This window comes from Glycine max, chromosome 6 (assembly GCF_000004515.6).
Source record: "Glycine max cultivar Williams 82 chromosome 6, Glycine_max_v4.0, whole genome shotgun sequence".
In the NCBI taxonomy this organism is placed as follows: domain Eukaryota; kingdom Viridiplantae; phylum Streptophyta; class Magnoliopsida; order Fabales; family Fabaceae; genus Glycine; species Glycine max.
This window is the reverse complement of record NC_038242.2, coordinates 33,879,554-33,897,108: the sequence shown is the minus strand read 5'-3', so window position 1 is coordinate 33,897,108 and position 17,555 is coordinate 33,879,554. Positions and strand designations below refer to the sequence as shown.

The following is a 17,555-nucleotide window of genomic DNA, read 5'->3' as shown; positions in this document are numbered from 1 at the left end:
AAAAAAAAAAAACCACTAACCCGAGTTTGTTATACAACATTAATCATGAGACAATCCTAATTCATCACGAAATCACCATTCAACAATCAAATAAAAAATGATACAAGAAATTAAGTAGATATTTACATAAATTTACAATAGTATGTAAATTGTAAAAAAATTAAAATATTTAAAAACAAAAATATTTTTTGGATCACAAGAATAACAAGTTGTTTTATAATTAAAAAATAAACACTAATAGTACAGTACATCACAAATGCTCGGTGAAACATTAACAAAGATTGAATTTACTTGGGGAGACTAGTGAGTGGTGAACAAGTAAGAGAGAGGTGTGCGCGGCATACCTGCCTCATCAATGACACTGTCTAGTGTCTATAGTACTCACTTGCTCCAGCACACTGGCAAGACGATCAAGCTCTCTGAGCATGTTCCTGCTTCTCCTGTGAGACACAAATCAGGATCACACAAGCAACTGAAACAAGAGCCATATGATATCACAGTGCTAAACAAACCTGATAGAACCAAATACTAATAATGTCCACTTCGAAACCCATATCCCCTTTTCGACTCACCTCCCTCCTCCGTTCCACGAAAGACCCCTCCCTCGCCCTCCAGCTCTTCCTCAACCCTAACCCTAACCCTAATCCTAACCCTCGCCCCCTGCGCCACTCCCTCCGCTCCTACGATCTCCTCATCACCAAACTCGCCCGCGCCAAAATGTTCCCCCAAATGGAACAAATCCTCCACCAACTCCAAACCCTAACCCAATTCCCCGTCCCCGAACCCCTCCTCTGCCGCGTCATCATTTCCTACGCACGCGCCCGCCTCCCCTCCCGCGCCCTGCGCACCTTCCTCTCAATCCCCTCCTTCCGCTGCACCCCCACTCTCAAGTCCTTCAACTCCCTCCTCCACGCGCTCCTACTCTGCCGCGACTTCCCTTCCCTCCCGCGCCTCCTCCCGCGCCTCCGCCACTTCTCCGCCTCCGGCCCCGACGCCTGCACCTACAACATCCTCATCCGCGCTTGCTCCCTGAACAACAACGACCTTGCACACGCACGCAAACTGTTCGACGAAATGCTCACGCTCGGGGTTCGTCCGACTCAAGTCACGTTCGGAACTCTGATTAACATGCTCTGCAAAGACCCGCATTTGAACTTGCGGGAGGCGTTTAGTGTGAAGGAGGACATGGAGAGGGTTTTTAAATTGAAGCCTAATGTTTTTGTGTACACTAATTTGATCAAAGCCGTTTGCGAGGTTGGGGACTTCGATTGTGCGTTTAGGTTGAAGGATGAGATGGTGAGGAACAATTTGAGGCTGGATGTTGTGGTGTACAACACTTTGACTTCCGCAGTTTTTAAAGCGGGGAAGAAGGGTTTAGGGTATAGGATTTTGGAGGAGATGAAGAGTGGCGGGGTGAAGCCGGATGCGGTGACGTGTAATGTGTTGATTGGGGAGTTTTGTAGGGAGGGGAATTTGGTGGAGGCTTATAGGGTTTTGGATGATGGGGTGGAGGGTGTGAAGCCTGATGTTTTTGGGTACAATGTGGTTATTGGATGGTTGTGTAAAGAGGGAAAATGGAGGGAGGCGGATGATTTGTTTCGGGACATGCCAAGGCGGCAGTGTGTTCCTGATGTTGTGACCTACCGGACAGTGTTTGATGGGCTTTGTCAGTGGATGCAGTTTGAGGAAGCTGGGTTGGTTTTGGAGGAGATGGTTTTTAAAGGCTATGTTCCGTGTTCCTCAAGTTTGAATGAGTTTGTTGGCAGGTTGTGCCAGGAAGGGGATTTTGAGTTGTTGGGGAAGGTTTTGAGTGGTTTGGGTGGAGGGTTTTTTTGCAATGAGAATGTGTGGAAAACTGTGGTTTCCTTGGTTTGTAAGTCAGAGAAGCTGTCAGGGGCTTTTGAGCTTTTAGATGCATTGGTGTTGGCATGAATTGTAGATTTGGTTCCACCAAATGCACACTCAACGTGAGATTCTGTTCCAAAATACCAGAAAGGTAAATCCAAAGTGGAGATGAATATACAATGAAGAGTACTTGCAACCAACAATAGAGATTTTAAGAAGGCTTGGAACATTGTCTGGATACTGCTTTTGTTGAAGGAGATATGCTCATTGAGGCCTTCTTTGCTTGACCCCCATCAAAAAGGAGTCATTAAGTCTGCTACCTTAGCTTCCAATTCTACTACTTGTGGTTGTGGATGCTCCCAAACCTGGAGGTAAGTAGCTTCAATCCAAGTTATTGTGCATTTGTGCATTATACTTTTAATCCAATAGTATGTGTTGATTTGGTTTCTATTAGATTAAGGGGCTGAGATGCATCTAATTGCAATTGAAATAATCTGAAAATGATACATAAGCAGGTATATGGACTTGCTTGCTTGGCACTCCCATTTCCATTGTAACAAGCTGAAAATACTTGGCTGGCTAATTAAGTTGATGATGCATGGTGTAACATCAAAATGGATGATGGTGTTCTTAAAATGTTAAATTCCATATAAACTACTTAGAAAATGAATGGCAGGTTATTATTGATCTAATTTGATGGAAGATAAAATGATTCCAAGATGATAGAAATATTCACTATTTTTGTTGACTTGCCATTGTTAATATCTTATTGTTGGTGCATCTTATTTGTCGTGATAAATATGGGTATGATTTAAATATTAAAATTTGAAGTATGCTAGTTTAGGTTTATGAGATTATCTTTATGTTTGTCCTAGAACCTACACACACATAATTGAATCGAAGATAGTATATGTTTGCTCCTGCTTCAAGGAAAGAAGGAATTCAAGTTTCAACATGATAATTCTTTAAAGGCAAATGCTAACCAGTGCCCTTAGGGCATTGGTTAAGGAACTAAAAGAAGAAAGATTTTTATTGGGATGCACAAAATTGTGGGAAAAGCTTAATTCATTTTATCAGTTTTTCTTTCCCTACAAATTCTTAATGAGAAGTTTTATCGAAACAGGTCCTAGCTCATGTGGTCTTGGTGCTACAGCTGCACCCATGATCAGTTAGTTTACTGGAAGACTGGTTGCTTTGGTACAAACTCACATTCATGCCTCTGTAGAGATTTTTTAGTCCCAAAATTGAATTAAGGTGGGTAATTTTGTTTTATTTGGAAGTATTAGTGTGAACTGTTGAGTAAGACCCTTCTTTTCTTAATAACCCAAACAGTGGAAAAATACAGAAGATGGAACTACCACAGTTAGTATTCTTTCTGAAAATGGGAAGGGACACCCTTCAATCTCTACCAAATCTTTGGACACCTGCACCCCAATGTTGGTTTGGTTTTCAGTTTCAATTATTTCTAGGATTTATATTTTTGTTAATTCAAATGTTTTCTTTGATTTGCAGCCACTTATTTTAAATTTCTTGATTGCTGTGATGTTTGTATACATTCATGTGATTGAACATGATCAGGAAATAATTACACTATGGTTTCATCTGCTTGAAATTTTCATTGGTGATTCATGTCATTGAGATGCTAAGTATTAAGTTAGTTATCAAGTATCAACTTCCTGACATGTCCCTCTTTTATTTTTTCAGCCAAACTTGGGACTGACTATGTTAAAATTTCAAAGGTTTACTTGAAATTTTATTAGAAAAAAATACCCGAGATTTATGAGCTTTTGCTGATTTATGTTTTATACATGTGGACTGGATCAAAAGATATTTCAGAAAAACCTAGGTGTGAATTATTTAGTGGTGTAACTGTAGCACATTCATTTCAGCATTTCAACATTCTCAGCTGCTTGATGCATTTGGAATATGAAAGTTAAATAATGACAAACAACAATGTTGACCGTCACTGTCTCAATCGTTGAACTTGGATAAAAGTATTGGCAGAGTTAGTCAGCTTAGTGGCATCATTTTCTTGTCATGTGTGGGCATGTCCCTAAGCTTGCCCACAGGTAAAAAGACACATGTTTTGCAGAGTACCCTGCTTTGTCATAAATCTTTGTTATCATTTATAACAACCTCCTATATAGAGGTATATATTGTAATTTTTTTCAAACAATTAAGGGGGTTAATGTAATGTATAAGGAGTGTCAATATAATGTTTTTCAAACAATTAAGAGGATTAGTGTATAGACATAGAAAAGGAAAAAATATTGTGCAATCTGAAAAAAACTTAGGGAATGTCAGTATAATTTATTCTATTTTATACTTTTTGTGATCACTCTTCAGCATGATGATACTACATCCTGAGCTAGAACTTGTATATGGGTTAATTATTTGAAAAATGGAGAATGTAGATAAAAGATTATTTGAACATCCTTAGGGAGATCCTGACTGTGAATGAATTCATAAACATTTTGAAGGGAGATTGGGTGGATTAATTATTCTTGAAAAGAAATCTGCTTTCAAGTCCTTTCTAGTTAGAGTTTTATTGGCGAATATGGGGAATGAGGACAGAGCACAGAGCTTATTAAAACGCATTATGGTCAAAGTGTATGCATCATAATGTTTGGCTTTGAAAAGGAAGATGTGGGATGACTGAAGCAGGTATTATGGATGATTTCAATAGGAAAGAACAATGAAAAGAAGGCTTGAAGTTCAAGAGGATAGAATTGAAATGCTTGAGTTTCAACCATTAACACTTAACAGAAGACTGATTTGATTGATGCTCCTTTTCTAGGACTATGCTTGACATGGTACAAGGTAGGTGGGCAAATCAAACCAAACGTTGGTGTCATAAGTGACTGATCAGGCTGAGGGGAGGTCCTCGTGGTCATAGTGAAACTTTAACCTGTTTATATGTGTACTCATTTTGAATTATATACATTTGATTTGATGCATTTGTTTTGGATTCAATGAAAATTCGATTATTTTATTCATCTAAATTATGGTTAGTGTGCTAAGCAGCAAATTCATTATCATATATGGAAGGTGATTATCATTTATAAAAGACCTAATGACATGATTTGTATAATTATATTATCAGGCACTATGAAAAAGTGATAATGGAAGGGGTTTGGATATGGTGTTATCATAGAACCTATTTATGTACTTAATTGGCGTAAGTAATAACTTTAATATTCATTTATTTCTCTTGGATATCTAATTACTTATATATATACTTTTTATTTGCATATTAATTAACTATGAAATATCGATAATTAAAGAAAACATCGTTTAAAAATACAACTACAAATCAATTATAATAATATACAATGATCTTTCATAAAACATTACGAACACTAGAAACTATTATAAACATTACAGTAAATATACAAAATAACAATTTATATACTTTCAGGTTTGATGTAGCAGCGGTAAAACCCCTATTCGAAACAGTTAAAATCGTTAGGGTTTTCCCTTTAGGGTTGGTTATCCATACTCCTGCACAAATTCTTAATATGCTAAGTCCCATTACTTCTATTTCCTTCACGAAATCATGAGATTCAAATACACTCCTGCACAAATATTTAACCCTGAGATATCCTTTAGAGGTATATTTAAACGCTTCTGTGAGATTGAATGGGACTTGTGTGAACCAACCATATGGGCTAGTTGGTGTAATACAATTCAATATTCTATCCCCATCACCCTAAAGCCATGACATACCACATCTTGACATATCCATATAAAGATGAATATCTTCTATATAGATGATATTAGAATGGTTTTCTCCTTTAGCTTGATGGCATATGAAGCTGAAACAGATTCTAGACATTGAGAGACAAAGAGGAATCCAAGAAGATCACATAGGAAATCTGGTTACTTTTGAAGCATATCCCTTGGAAGAAAGCTATCGAAACCAATTGGCAAGACATGTATGCGAAATTAACAATTATTCATACAGACCTTTGGATCTAGATTTATCAAGTTCATCCCAAAGGCCAAAGGATTTTTATCCTACTGATAGGATAATACTTCAAAATACTAATGATAGTCAAATTCGAACAGAGATTTATGTTCCAGATCCCAAGTTTCAAAAAGTGGAAGATTTAGCCAATGACAATTCTCCATTAGAACAAGACTTGGAAGATTACAATGCTCAATTGATGGAGGAGTTGTTACACAAAAAGCGATACCCTTATCATCACCTAGTATACAGAAGTCTCACCAGGTTAGAAGTACAACATTACAACTTGTCATTATCCACTAGATCAAATTAGTGGATTGTTGAAGGAATCTTGTATAAAGGTGTGCAGTAGAGAGAGTAACTTTCAAGATAAGGATGATCGTAATCCTATCCTTCTCATTGTATTTGTGTGCCACGTGTCAGTTGTTCAGAAACTGCCTTATCTTGAGTCTACTCAGCTTTATCTTACTTTTAAGAAAGTAAATTCTATGTTATCTTCTATTGTAATAATCTTATCCTTACCCGGATAAGACTTTGTATGTTAGTGTTCATTCCCCTCCTATATAAAGGGAACGAGTCTGTATGTTTAGGCATACTGAATCAAATAATACTCTCTTCTCATTAAAATGACTTTTCTCTAAACTCCCTCTTCCCTGAAACTCTGAGTTATATAATAGTTATCATCTAAAACTCTCACCAGCTAGTATGCTCTACACTCGTCTCTTCTGAGGATCTTGTGTATCAGAACGCCGAATATTAATATCAATTGGGGGGTTATCTCTATGGTCTGTTGAAATCTTGATTCGAAGTGATCCTGAGATGTTTAATGCCTTAAGAAGTAAAAAAATGACAATGTTAAAATTAATAAAAAAAAATTGAATGAGATATATGAAATTTGAATGATATAGGAAGAAAACATCATAATCTAAAAAGTCAGAATCCTAAAGAAAAGTCTAGAAAAGCTACTTAAAAAACTAGGGAGAAAGGGTTTAAGCCCAAATAAAGCTAAGAAGTGAAAAACATAATTTCATTGCCCAGGGGAACGTGCATTGGTGTGCTGATTTCTTTCACGGTCATGCAATTCACCCTCCGTTTCTATACAAGATGAATTATTTAATTCATTAAGATTTAAAAAATGATTAATTTAATTGATTTGTCTTAAATTTATAATTTTTTAAAAATTATTCTTGTAATTAATATTCATCTCCCTTATAATTATTTGTTAATATATTTCCTCTATTCTTTAAATTAAAATTATTTTTAATCTAAAAATAATTAATATAAAAATATTATAAATTGGGTTTAGCATAGTCAAAGCTGGCACGGACATGCCAATCTCTTGCACGGTCAAGCATAGCTTTTTGGGTCTCCAATGACCTTCCTTTTCTTCCACAAGGACTCCAGTGCTCCAAACTTCCATCCCCAAGGTCCATAATGCATTCAAATAACTTATTGACACCTCAAATCATGGAAAAATCCTCTCCTATAAGATAAAGATACTAAACATATAACAGGTTCGACAAAACATGAAATATAACATCAACATGCAAAGACTAAGTCCTAAACATTAAATAATGCAGATAATTCTAACTAAAATGACACCTAATGATAACTTAAAATGCTATATATCAAAATAGATATTTCGTAAACTTTTCTCCATTCAAACTTTTGTTCATACATACTACGCACCTAAACTTCAACTTTGTTGGTAATTTTTCAACACTTTTAAACTGCATTCATCCTTCATTGTTTGAGTTTTAGTCAATAAATAATTTATACATTTTCATACTTAGCCAAATCAAAAGTAAAAATTATTCCACCAACAATCTACATTTTGTACTAACTCTACTTGATTAATTTATTTTTTAATGTTTTAATATTTATTTTTATCTGTTAATTAAATTAAAAATATAATTAATCAATATTTGCCTTATCTAATAAAAAAAGACATTGTGAACAAAAAAATGAGAAAAATAAGATAAGAATTGACTTTTTAATCCTTAAAAAAAGGACATTGGATGTCTATTTTTCATTCCCTTTTAAGATTGGGATGGAATCAAAGGCTAAGAATAAGAAGGCAAAACCTATTGTTTTTGGATGTCCTTAAAAAAAGGACATTGGATGTCAACCTTTACCGCTCAGTAGGCCTTTTGTTTGGGCTTTTTTCCTTAAGGGAGAAAATGAGTTAAATATTAAAAAAAAAACTCTTAAAAAATTAAGCCACTTAACTTTTATAAAATAAAAATAAAAAACCGTTTTGAAAGCAAAAATGAAAAAAAAAATGAGTGCAGCATATGCTTCACGTTCATTCCTATTGTAAACTCTCGTTTAGGTAATCTCTCCAGTAATTAGTTAACTTTTTTTCCCCACTCTTGCTCACCTCACTCTCTCTTCTATGTCCTTCACCTCAACGATTTCTATTCTTGTTTCCTCTCTAACTTTGATGATGATGATTCTTACTTTGACTTCTTCTATATCTAACTTGACTTGGTTATATGAAGAAAAGAATGCCAAAAAATTTTAAAAAATGAACCCAACTTTAAAATTAAGAGCATCCTAACTGTCAAATAACTTCTATTTTATTTTTTAAACCTTTTATTTTGAATTTTAATTTTAAAATAATTTTTAACCCAAAAAAGAGAGATAAACACAACCTCAATTAAACCTGTCATAAAATCCCTTATCCAATAACTATAATTATCAGTTGGAAACTAACTTCAACTTTATACCAATTATGTTCCTTAAACTTCTAAAATTCTTTTGGGGGAGAAGGCATCTCAGATTTCTTCAAGCCATTAGTAGCATATTGAACCAATTGTCACCCTCATCAATAATTTATTTAAATTATTTGATATCTTAATATTATTGACATATGTTAACGTGCACTTCAAGCTATTCAGAAATTATAATAAAAATAAATAAATAAAAAGTATATCAAAATGCACCTCTCAACATTTTTTTGTATTGTAGAAAATTATATTAAATAAGAAGTGAAACTCACTATTTACTATGGTTCACATAATTTTATTTAATAATAAAAAATTAGAAAATGAGTTACTTATATTTTTTTTCAAAATGTTATTAAATTAAAAAATTATTTTCTATAGTAGTTTAAATGCAAAATAAACTTAATATTTATCCTAAGCTCCAGTAACCACACATTAATAAATTCTGATATATATATATATATATATATACACACCTGAAAAATGATGCTTTGCACTAATTGCTACTTGCAAGTATCAACGTTGCGTTATCTACTTACATTGTCCTACATTTATCATGTCACTGTTATCATAAAGTTTGTCATGTCACATAAAATAGAAAACAAATCCCTTTAGTCAAAGTTCCCACTCGATCACAATGATGCATTGATGCTCTCTTATCATTCACCTTTAAAGAAAATCACCTACCCTTCATATTACTATGATTTTTTAACCAAGATATTGATAGAAAGTTGTTCTGAATGGAAGTAATGATAACTCTATGTTGGAAATCTTAAGAGTATATAAAATGAGTATTTTCTTTTCAAAATTATTTATTTAATATTTACTGGTCAATCAAGATTTAAATTATGAATTATTTGATTAAGATTCATCACTTGACAAATAATATCGGATATTATGGTAAAAATTACTTAAATCTAAACTTTGCTACATGGGCTAAAGGTGATCAAAACGGCAAGCTAAAATTTACCCCACAATTATTTTCTTAAAAAGCATCTTTTTTTAAAAGAATTTGAAAGCATGCCTGATACTACACAAAATCTATGACACTTTCCACATATACCCATATGAACCACACAACAACCTACTTCATCTGTTCCATTATTAAATATTTTGTAACGGCTGTATGTGATACAGTGAAATACAAATCTCGCATGAAGCACAACCTTCTTTATGAGACATGAAAACCTTTTTTTTTTAAATAGGATTGGTTACATTTCTAGTCTTTATATATTTATTTTTTATTGTAATTTCTTTAAATTTTATTATTCACATTTAAAATTTAAAATTTTTATTGATTAAATTAAGTTTCTTATTATAAAATTCTATTTAACAATTAATAGAAATGTAATAGAAATATAACATATTATTGATTTTTATAAGTTAATAAAAAAATATGTAAAAAATTTAAATAAAACAGTTAAGAAACTAAAATGTAAAAAAATATTTTGAGTAATTTGTATGTGTAATATATATTGTCAATCTATAGGAATCAACGGTATTTTAAATTGCTATTATATTCTATTAGATAAAAACTTAAAATGAAATTTAATTTAAACAATTATAAAAAATATAAACGTGAGTAAATAAAGTTAATAAACTAAAATTATACATAAACTAAAGTAAAAACAAAGAAACTAAAATAATTAAGGTTTACAAATATTGTCTTTACGTGCCCCTTTTATCACCGTGCCCATTGAATAAAGTTGGTATCGTGTGGGACCGGACCTAATTAGCTTTCAATTCTTTCAGGAGCCAAATATACATCGTACCATATATATATATATATATATATATATATATATATATATATATATATATATATATATATATATATATATATATATATATTCGCATTTGGACATAGGCAAAAAAAAAAACACAATTTATATGGTCTTGTATCAATTTTTCAATGTTCAAATAATCAAACTGAATTTTTTCATGTGCACACACAACACAACCAAGGACCATTCAATAACAAGAATAAAAGAGAGTAATGCTCAGTTCGTAATTGAAAGATAATAGGAAATTAACTTAATCCATTAAAATTTCTTTACTCTTTTATTATAATAAATTTCTTTACTTTAATTCGGTTATATATAATGTAAAATAATTATTTACTTAAAGCTAACATTAATATTCACAAATGGAGTATACTACATATTGAAACAATTTTTTGAAGGGACGTATTGAAAGACAATTAATGCTTACTTTAAATATTGAAAAATTAAATGAGTCTATAAAGTTAAAATCTAGTTAGTGTCCTCACGCATTATCGAAAAATTAATTTGAATTCTTAATGAGAGAATATTGTCTCTTCTATGTCCCTTTCAAATATCTTCAATTAAGTTGTAAAGGCATCCAAGGCTAAACACATGACAATTAAAAAGAATTAAAGAGAATCACATTTCATTCTTCTTTTTTTTCCATCCTTTTTCTTAGAAAACACATTTCATTCCTAAAGAAATGTTTCATTTATAATATATTTTTCTAACTTTTTCTTTAAAAAATTATAATATTTTTAACTTAAATTGAAAATATCATATTTTCCATAAAAAGTTTTATATTGTACCCTTCAAGACGCAAGCATTCGGTAATCGGTCATAATAGCTCACAAATTCATAGCATTCACATTTCACATTTGTTCGTGTGTATCGAGTATTAACTACTAACAATACTGCCAATAAAATTCAACACAATTGATAAAAGTTAAATTTTTTATGCTTGTCATTGAAGGTTTGATATCTCAATGTGCATACAAAAAACTTTATTAAAAGAGATAAAATTAATTTTAATAATTTCTATATTTTGATAAAACTTACTCTCAAACAATTGATTGAAAGATATTTTTGTTCAAATAAAAAACCCTACTAGCAACACTTCGTTCACACCTACATGTTTTTAAAAATTATCACCTAGACAAGAGTGCTAGAAATATTCCTTTAACACACTCTTTCAAACACATTCTTTATAATCAGTTAAAAATTATAAATTAAAAAAATTATCAATAAATATAATATGAAACTCGTAATTTTTTATCATTTTAAATAAATTTTGACTAATAAGAGAGTATGGAAAAAAAATGATAAAAAAATGTTACTAACATTTCTCTTAAAACAAAAATTACATCCAATCTATCCGAATCCTTACCACTAAACTGATCTTAGTAAATTTACATTTATAATCTTTAATTTAACATGTTTTAAAAAATCATATATTTTAAAATTTTACTAAAGGGCTTCAAATTTCAAAACAATTATTTTTCTTTATTCAATCTCAAACAAAAAGAAAGTTACTGGAAAAAGAAAAAATGCTAGTCCCCATTGTTTTAAAATTCATTTTCAACTCTAGCAAGAAAAACTATTTTTAAGAATACAGCCTATAAAATTAGTAACGAAGTCAAAGATAGAAGGAGTAGAACAAAAGAATTTTTTTCTTTAAGATATTAAGTTTTACCAACAGTTTCCATAAATAATAGTGACTTATGTTTCTTCATCAGTTGGAAAATTCAATTTCTGATTGATTCTTAAGTATTATATAAATCACAGTTCCAAAATTCAATTTCTGATTGATTCTTAAGTATTATATAAATCATGTTGAAAAAAAAATATTTAACTTATGTCTATTCAAAGTCTCTAAAAAAGATTAATCACTATTTTTGACATAACTACTTTATCCCAGTAACATGATAAAATAAAATAAAAAGGGAGAGAGAAACTAAAATGATCATAATAAAATTAACACCAACAACATTATTATGTACATAACATATGCATTGTCTGGTAAAGATGCATTCCAGCTAGACCATCCCTGCCACCGGCCTAATATCAACAAAATATGGGGGCAAGCATTTGATTAAACTACATAACAAAATAAATTTAAAGAAAAAAAAACATTCTGAACAAAAGGGGCATTTCCCAATGCAACGGTTCACGCGCTTCCTTTTCAAAATGGCCAAAATACAAATGGACAAGAAAAAACAATGCCCCATTGAACCATGGCAGTGTGAGTCCCCACAAGCCATGTCCCTCCCCAAAAGTTTCAACTCAAAACATTGGCTTCCACTTCAACACAATATAACAACCTATTGCATGCGGGGGTCAGTCTCTGATCAAAAAACACTACTTACTAGCTTTACTTTTTTTTTACTACCTCCTTTGCTTTGTAGATGTGAAATTTTTTACTTGGTGCTGTGAGAGGTAAACTTGGCACTGTATCACAGTTTTACCAATCCTAAACCCTGGAACCACAGTGAAAGCAACTTGTGGCTCAGACTCCACCACTGGCAATGCTGCTTCATCATTTTCATTCACACTCTCCATGTACACATCAGAGAATCTACAACACCCTTTTCCCACTTGAAAGATTGAAGCTTGAGGCTCAAAGGAGAAGGCCAAGCAGTGCAGGAGCCATACCCTCTTGGCCATCTCAGCAAATGAAGTGAAGAAATTTGTGTCAGGAAACTCTCCAGCATTCAGAAGGGTTCTCTGATTCAGGTTGCCAAAGAACGATGCCTCCATCTTGGGATGAACAAGCCTCAAGTACTTGTTCCTGCAGAATTTTGCAAAGGGTGATCTTGGTTTCCCTGCAAGAAAGTCCTTTGCTTTCACTGGTTTTAGCTCATTGAACCTCCCAAAGAAAAGTTGCCTCTTGTTCTTATCTGGTAGAGACTCATTTGGTAGGGAGAAGTTAGGGAAGTTGAATGAATCAAACATCTCCCTACACACAAAGGACTCAATTGCAAAACACTTGTGATCTTCTTTCAAGTAAACCACATTCTGTTCAATAATGGCATTGACTGAGGCATCAATATCCCAACCAGCAGATCTCATTTCATTTACTAACAATTTCACAAAGCTCCGAATGGACCTAACTGTGTGGCGAAGAACGGTGACAAAATGGCTAGGACTTAGTCCTGACATATGGAGATTATCAAGAACTGATAATGATCCACTTTGATTTAACCTCTTCTCAATTGACTTATTGTGCACATTAGCTTCCTCTAGCTTTTCTTGGAGAAATATAATCTCAGAGTCCTTGAGCCCTGCCTGCGATTCTAACTTCTTCCCTGTAATCTCAAAGGTTTTGTTGACACTTTGCAGCTCCTTTAATTTAGCTGCAAGAATTGCTCTATCTGGTAAAGGATCAAATTGTTTTTTGAAGTAACATTGCTTTAGCTCAGACAAGGTCTTGAACTCTGAGACTATCAATTGATCAGCAACTTGAATTCCATCAGGGTCATAAGGAGACTGAGCATTCTGTAGCTGAGCATACGAAGCTTTAACTGTTGAAATGCTAGCAAAAGTTTTTGCAAGCAAAGCTTCTGTGGCCTTTCTTTCCTGAAGCTCTTCATCTTCTATGTTTATTGCACTCTTGCACATATTTGCTTCATTGCTGAGATCCGCATCAACTTTAACATTCTTCAGTCCATCAACTGGTGCAATTCCAGTCACTGCTCTAACGTGAAGAACTTTGGCAAAAGTGCGAGCCAATTTGCTCTTGCTTGGTGTCACTGCTGATGGCTTAACAGATTCCATCTGCAGAAACATTACAATGTTGCAAATGAAGGTGAAAATAGTGAAGTATTCAAGTGTTTAAAAAGACAAACAAGGGCAATAAAGTCATAACAATGGTGACCATGATGAGTATGTTTAGAAAAAGAAAAAAAGTAATATGCTTTAATGCTTAGATCGAGGCCTTTAATGGAGGCTGGAATTTTTCTTTTTGTTCTTCATCTATAAAAGTTTCTTGCTTGCCAACTTTCAAAGACGGCAAAAAGTCATTTCTAACTAAGCATATTTAGAAGACAAGGATCCTAAAGAATAAAGAATGAAGGACAAGATCAAAAGATGCATTAAAATTCATTAAGTTATAGTATATCCATATAATACTAGACATCATGTCCAAGGTGGCAATTAGCAACGTGAGTGTATAAATGGATCCATGGTTTTCTATATCAAGCAAAAGCAGAAAAGATAATCAAGTAAATGAACCAACTTAAGAATGTGTACACAATATTCTTTAAAAAAGAAAAAAATTTACTTTTATCCTAGAAAAAAGCAAAGCTTTAAGCCCAAATTTAACACCAACTAGCAGACAAAAACACAGGCCCTTATTTCTACATATTTTATTCTGATCCTACAAGTTTAGTTTCCTCAAATTTTGATTAGAAGAGTACAAGAGAATTGGCCGCCCGTCAGTCAAATTAATCAGAACCTCTTTATAAAGTGACCAGATTAGTAGATTGAGTATCTTTAGTACTCATTGATTATGAAAGTAATATAATGATTACAGTCATGATCAACACTAATCCAATTCACTTCTCATGAGTTACAAAGGCAAATTCAGTCAACAATAAATCCATAACCTCAAATGAATAGTTAAATCCAAAAGTAAATTCATGTGATTTACCTTTGTTGAACAATCATTACATGATGCTAAATTAATATTTTAATTACAAATAATTCAGTAACCATTTAAAAAAAAACTGACAATTAGTTTTGTTTCTGTTGATAAAAAAATATAATCGTCTGATTCATGAACCCTAGGATTCCCTGAGTTCCTCATATTCATCATGTAACAGATCAAGCCTAGCAGTAACTCAGCAGTTGCCCATGTGTCTGCAATATAGGTCCCATAAAAAAAGTGAATATCTGACATGGAACTTTTCAGTTCACTATGATGACAATGAGAAAAAACGTATCAACCCTATTAGGCATCATCCAATCACTACATGGTAAAAGAGATACCTATGTTATGCCTAGAAGGGACCTATATTACCTTTCAAATGAAATTAAAAATCCACAGTTGTAGCTCATAAATATCATATTCAATGGAACTGAACTAACAAAAACAATTAACGGAATAGAAATACTGAGACTGTACTTCAAAGAATCATTCAACTTCCAAACAATCGAGGGGTCTAGCTCAGTTGATTGGATAGTATGCATGAGTGTTGTAAACCCCGATACCTATCTTTGATAACTACGGATCCGAAAAAAAATTCAACTTCAAACTGCGACTAGTGTGTTTGGTTTGCATTTTGGAGCTAGAGAACGGGCATTCACACTTTCCTAGACACGTGTTCGCATAGAGCGGTAGAGTGAATGTGTTTCCAAACACACCCTAAAATCACAATACTAAAATTGTGTAACTGAAAGGGTAAAAAACACTATACAAGAACAAGCAACATTTATTCACTGCCCATGACTCCTTACCCCCACTACTGTCATTTCAACTTCCACTACTAGAGACACTCACATGACTATATATTAAAGAAGTCAAAACAATAGAACATTAGATTCTCTGGTGCTTTCAAAATCCACCAGACGCAGGACATGTTACCTTAAGAAAGCACAACACTATACCATGGGGCCTCAAAAAACATTAACCCAGTTCCTTATTTCATCCAAAAAAAAAAAAACACCAACCGCCTACAACAGTCCACAACAAACAAAATCAGTTATTGTTGCCAGAAACCTTGCATTAACCATGCCATCAACAACCATAAACATCAAACAAAAGCGCCAAAACAAAGCATCTTTATGCTTCTGGCAATCAAAATCACAACTTTTATGCTTCCCACTAATGGCTACAACCACAAATCCTTTTTTATTATTGATGGATGCTTTTGCTAGCTAAACACTAAGCAAGTCAAAACCCAGAAACATTAGAGGAACTGCTAAATTCAGGAAAAAAAAATCACAAAATCAAACATTCATGGCTTAACTAGTGATTTGACACACCAAGAGATTTCATTTCACTGTACCTTAAAAAATCTTCGGAGAAAAGAATACACAACTAGTGTGTTAACTTCTCCTCATAGTGAAACGTAAATCTCACGAAAACAGAGACAGAACAAAACAGCTCAAATATATGCCAACATATATCGTTTTTCCAAGCGCAAACTTCAAATACCTGCAAAACAAAACGCCCTCGGTGAAGAAAAACCTTCAAAAACAAGAAAAATGGCTTAAGTTTTTGTTCTTCCAAAACACAAATAATTAAAATAAAAACACCCGAAAGGCAAAAGATGAAAACATACAATCAAGCTAATATATAAAGTCAACAAAATGTTCACCAAAACGTGTTTGCAACGAAAACGCGTTAAAAAGATAATAAAAACACCGACTTTACATATTTTTTCCTTCAAACGGGTAGCACCAAAAGTTTCTTATGTTTTTGTTTTAGTTTCTGTCTCCTCGTAAATACAAAGAGAGGAAACGGAAACAGAAACAATCAATAGCGAATAAATGAGAACAACCAATAAGAAAGAAAGGAAAGAAAAAAAAAGGGGGGGGGCGTAGTGACATAATGAAGTTTCCTCAGCTTACCTGAACAAGAAAACTGAACAAATGAAGAGAAAAAAAAATTGAAAATGGCCCACTTGACCCTTTGGTCCAATCTCTTCAAAGACTTGTTCTTGCTATTATTTGTGTGTTGTGTTGATTTTTCCTGGTTTCTTCTTGTGAGATTCTCTCTTTGGTTCTATTTTTCTTCTAAAATAACATAGAAAACCTCGTCGCTGGGTTTATGGGTTATTGTTTTGTGTGTGTTTTATTTCTATATTTTTTAATTAGCGTTCCTTTCGCATTGGCAGAGACAGAAATACGATAGGTGTAAGAGAGAGAAATAGTGATAGGAAAAAACCTAGAGAGAGGAGAGAGAAAGTGATTGGGATGACGAAAAGGGACAGGGGTTTGAGATATGTTCGGAGATGACAAGACTCTCTCTCGGCATTGGGAATTTAAAATATCGCAGAGTGTCGTGTCGCTTTCGGTAATTTTGAGGCTGTCTTTTGCCCCTGGGGGAATGCGATATTACATTTACGTGGTCCGTCAGGGCGGGGGACGGGGTGGTGGGGGGGGTTCGAGGGCGGGAAGGGTACGATTGGAATTTCAACAGGATAATCGTTCCCGTGTGTACAGACTTGGAATTTGGAAATTCCTCTTTTTAATTGCATGCTCTCAGAAATAAAAATTGTGATTGCGTAAAATTAGGATATTATAAGCCAGCAT

The 17,555-nt window shown here is 33.3% G+C and overlaps 2 protein-coding genes across 10 annotated transcripts; one reads left to right on the top strand and one right to left on the bottom strand.

Moving 5' to 3' along the window:
• The first annotated feature begins 277 nt into the window (after positions 1-277).
• Positions 278-4,841, top strand: LOC100781017 (putative pentatricopeptide repeat-containing protein At1g53330). 5 transcript variants are annotated; one of them, XM_014776681.2, is made up of 3 exons: positions 278-2,216; positions 2,969-3,099; positions 4,326-4,841. In XM_014776681.2, exon 1 carries the CDS (start codon positions 535-537, stop codon positions 1,930-1,932), a length of 1,398 nt encoding a protein of 465 aa, XP_014632167.1. In that variant the 5' UTR covers positions 278-534; the 3' UTR covers positions 1,933-2,216; positions 2,969-3,099; positions 4,326-4,841. The 5 variants fall into 5 exon arrangements, with proteins under 5 accessions (XP_014632167.1, XP_040871979.1, XP_040871980.1 ...); XM_041016045.1 differs by having other exon boundaries at positions 3,550-4,841; XM_041016046.1 differs by having other exon boundaries at positions 3,178-4,841.
• A 7,410-nt stretch (positions 4,842-12,251) lies between these two features.
• Positions 12,252-17,252, bottom strand: LOC100818091 (protein GRAVITROPIC IN THE LIGHT 1). Of its 5 annotated transcripts, none has more exons than XM_006582055.4 (3): positions 16,872-17,251; positions 16,307-16,455; positions 12,252-14,075 (listed from the first exon to the last, which is right to left on the bottom strand). In XM_006582055.4, the coding sequence occupies exon 3, from the start codon at positions 14,073-14,075 to the stop codon at positions 12,687-12,689; it is 1,389 nt and encodes a 462-aa protein (XP_006582118.1). In that variant the 5' UTR covers positions 16,307-16,455; positions 16,872-17,251; the 3' UTR covers positions 12,252-12,686. The 5 variants fall into 5 exon arrangements, with proteins under 5 accessions (XP_006582118.1, XP_014632164.1, XP_040872751.1 ...); XM_014776678.3 differs by lacking the exon at positions 16,872-17,251 and adding an exon at positions 16,675-16,857; XM_041016817.1 differs by lacking the exon at positions 16,872-17,251 and adding an exon at positions 16,583-16,846.
• Positions 17,253-17,555: the final 303 nt, after the last annotated feature.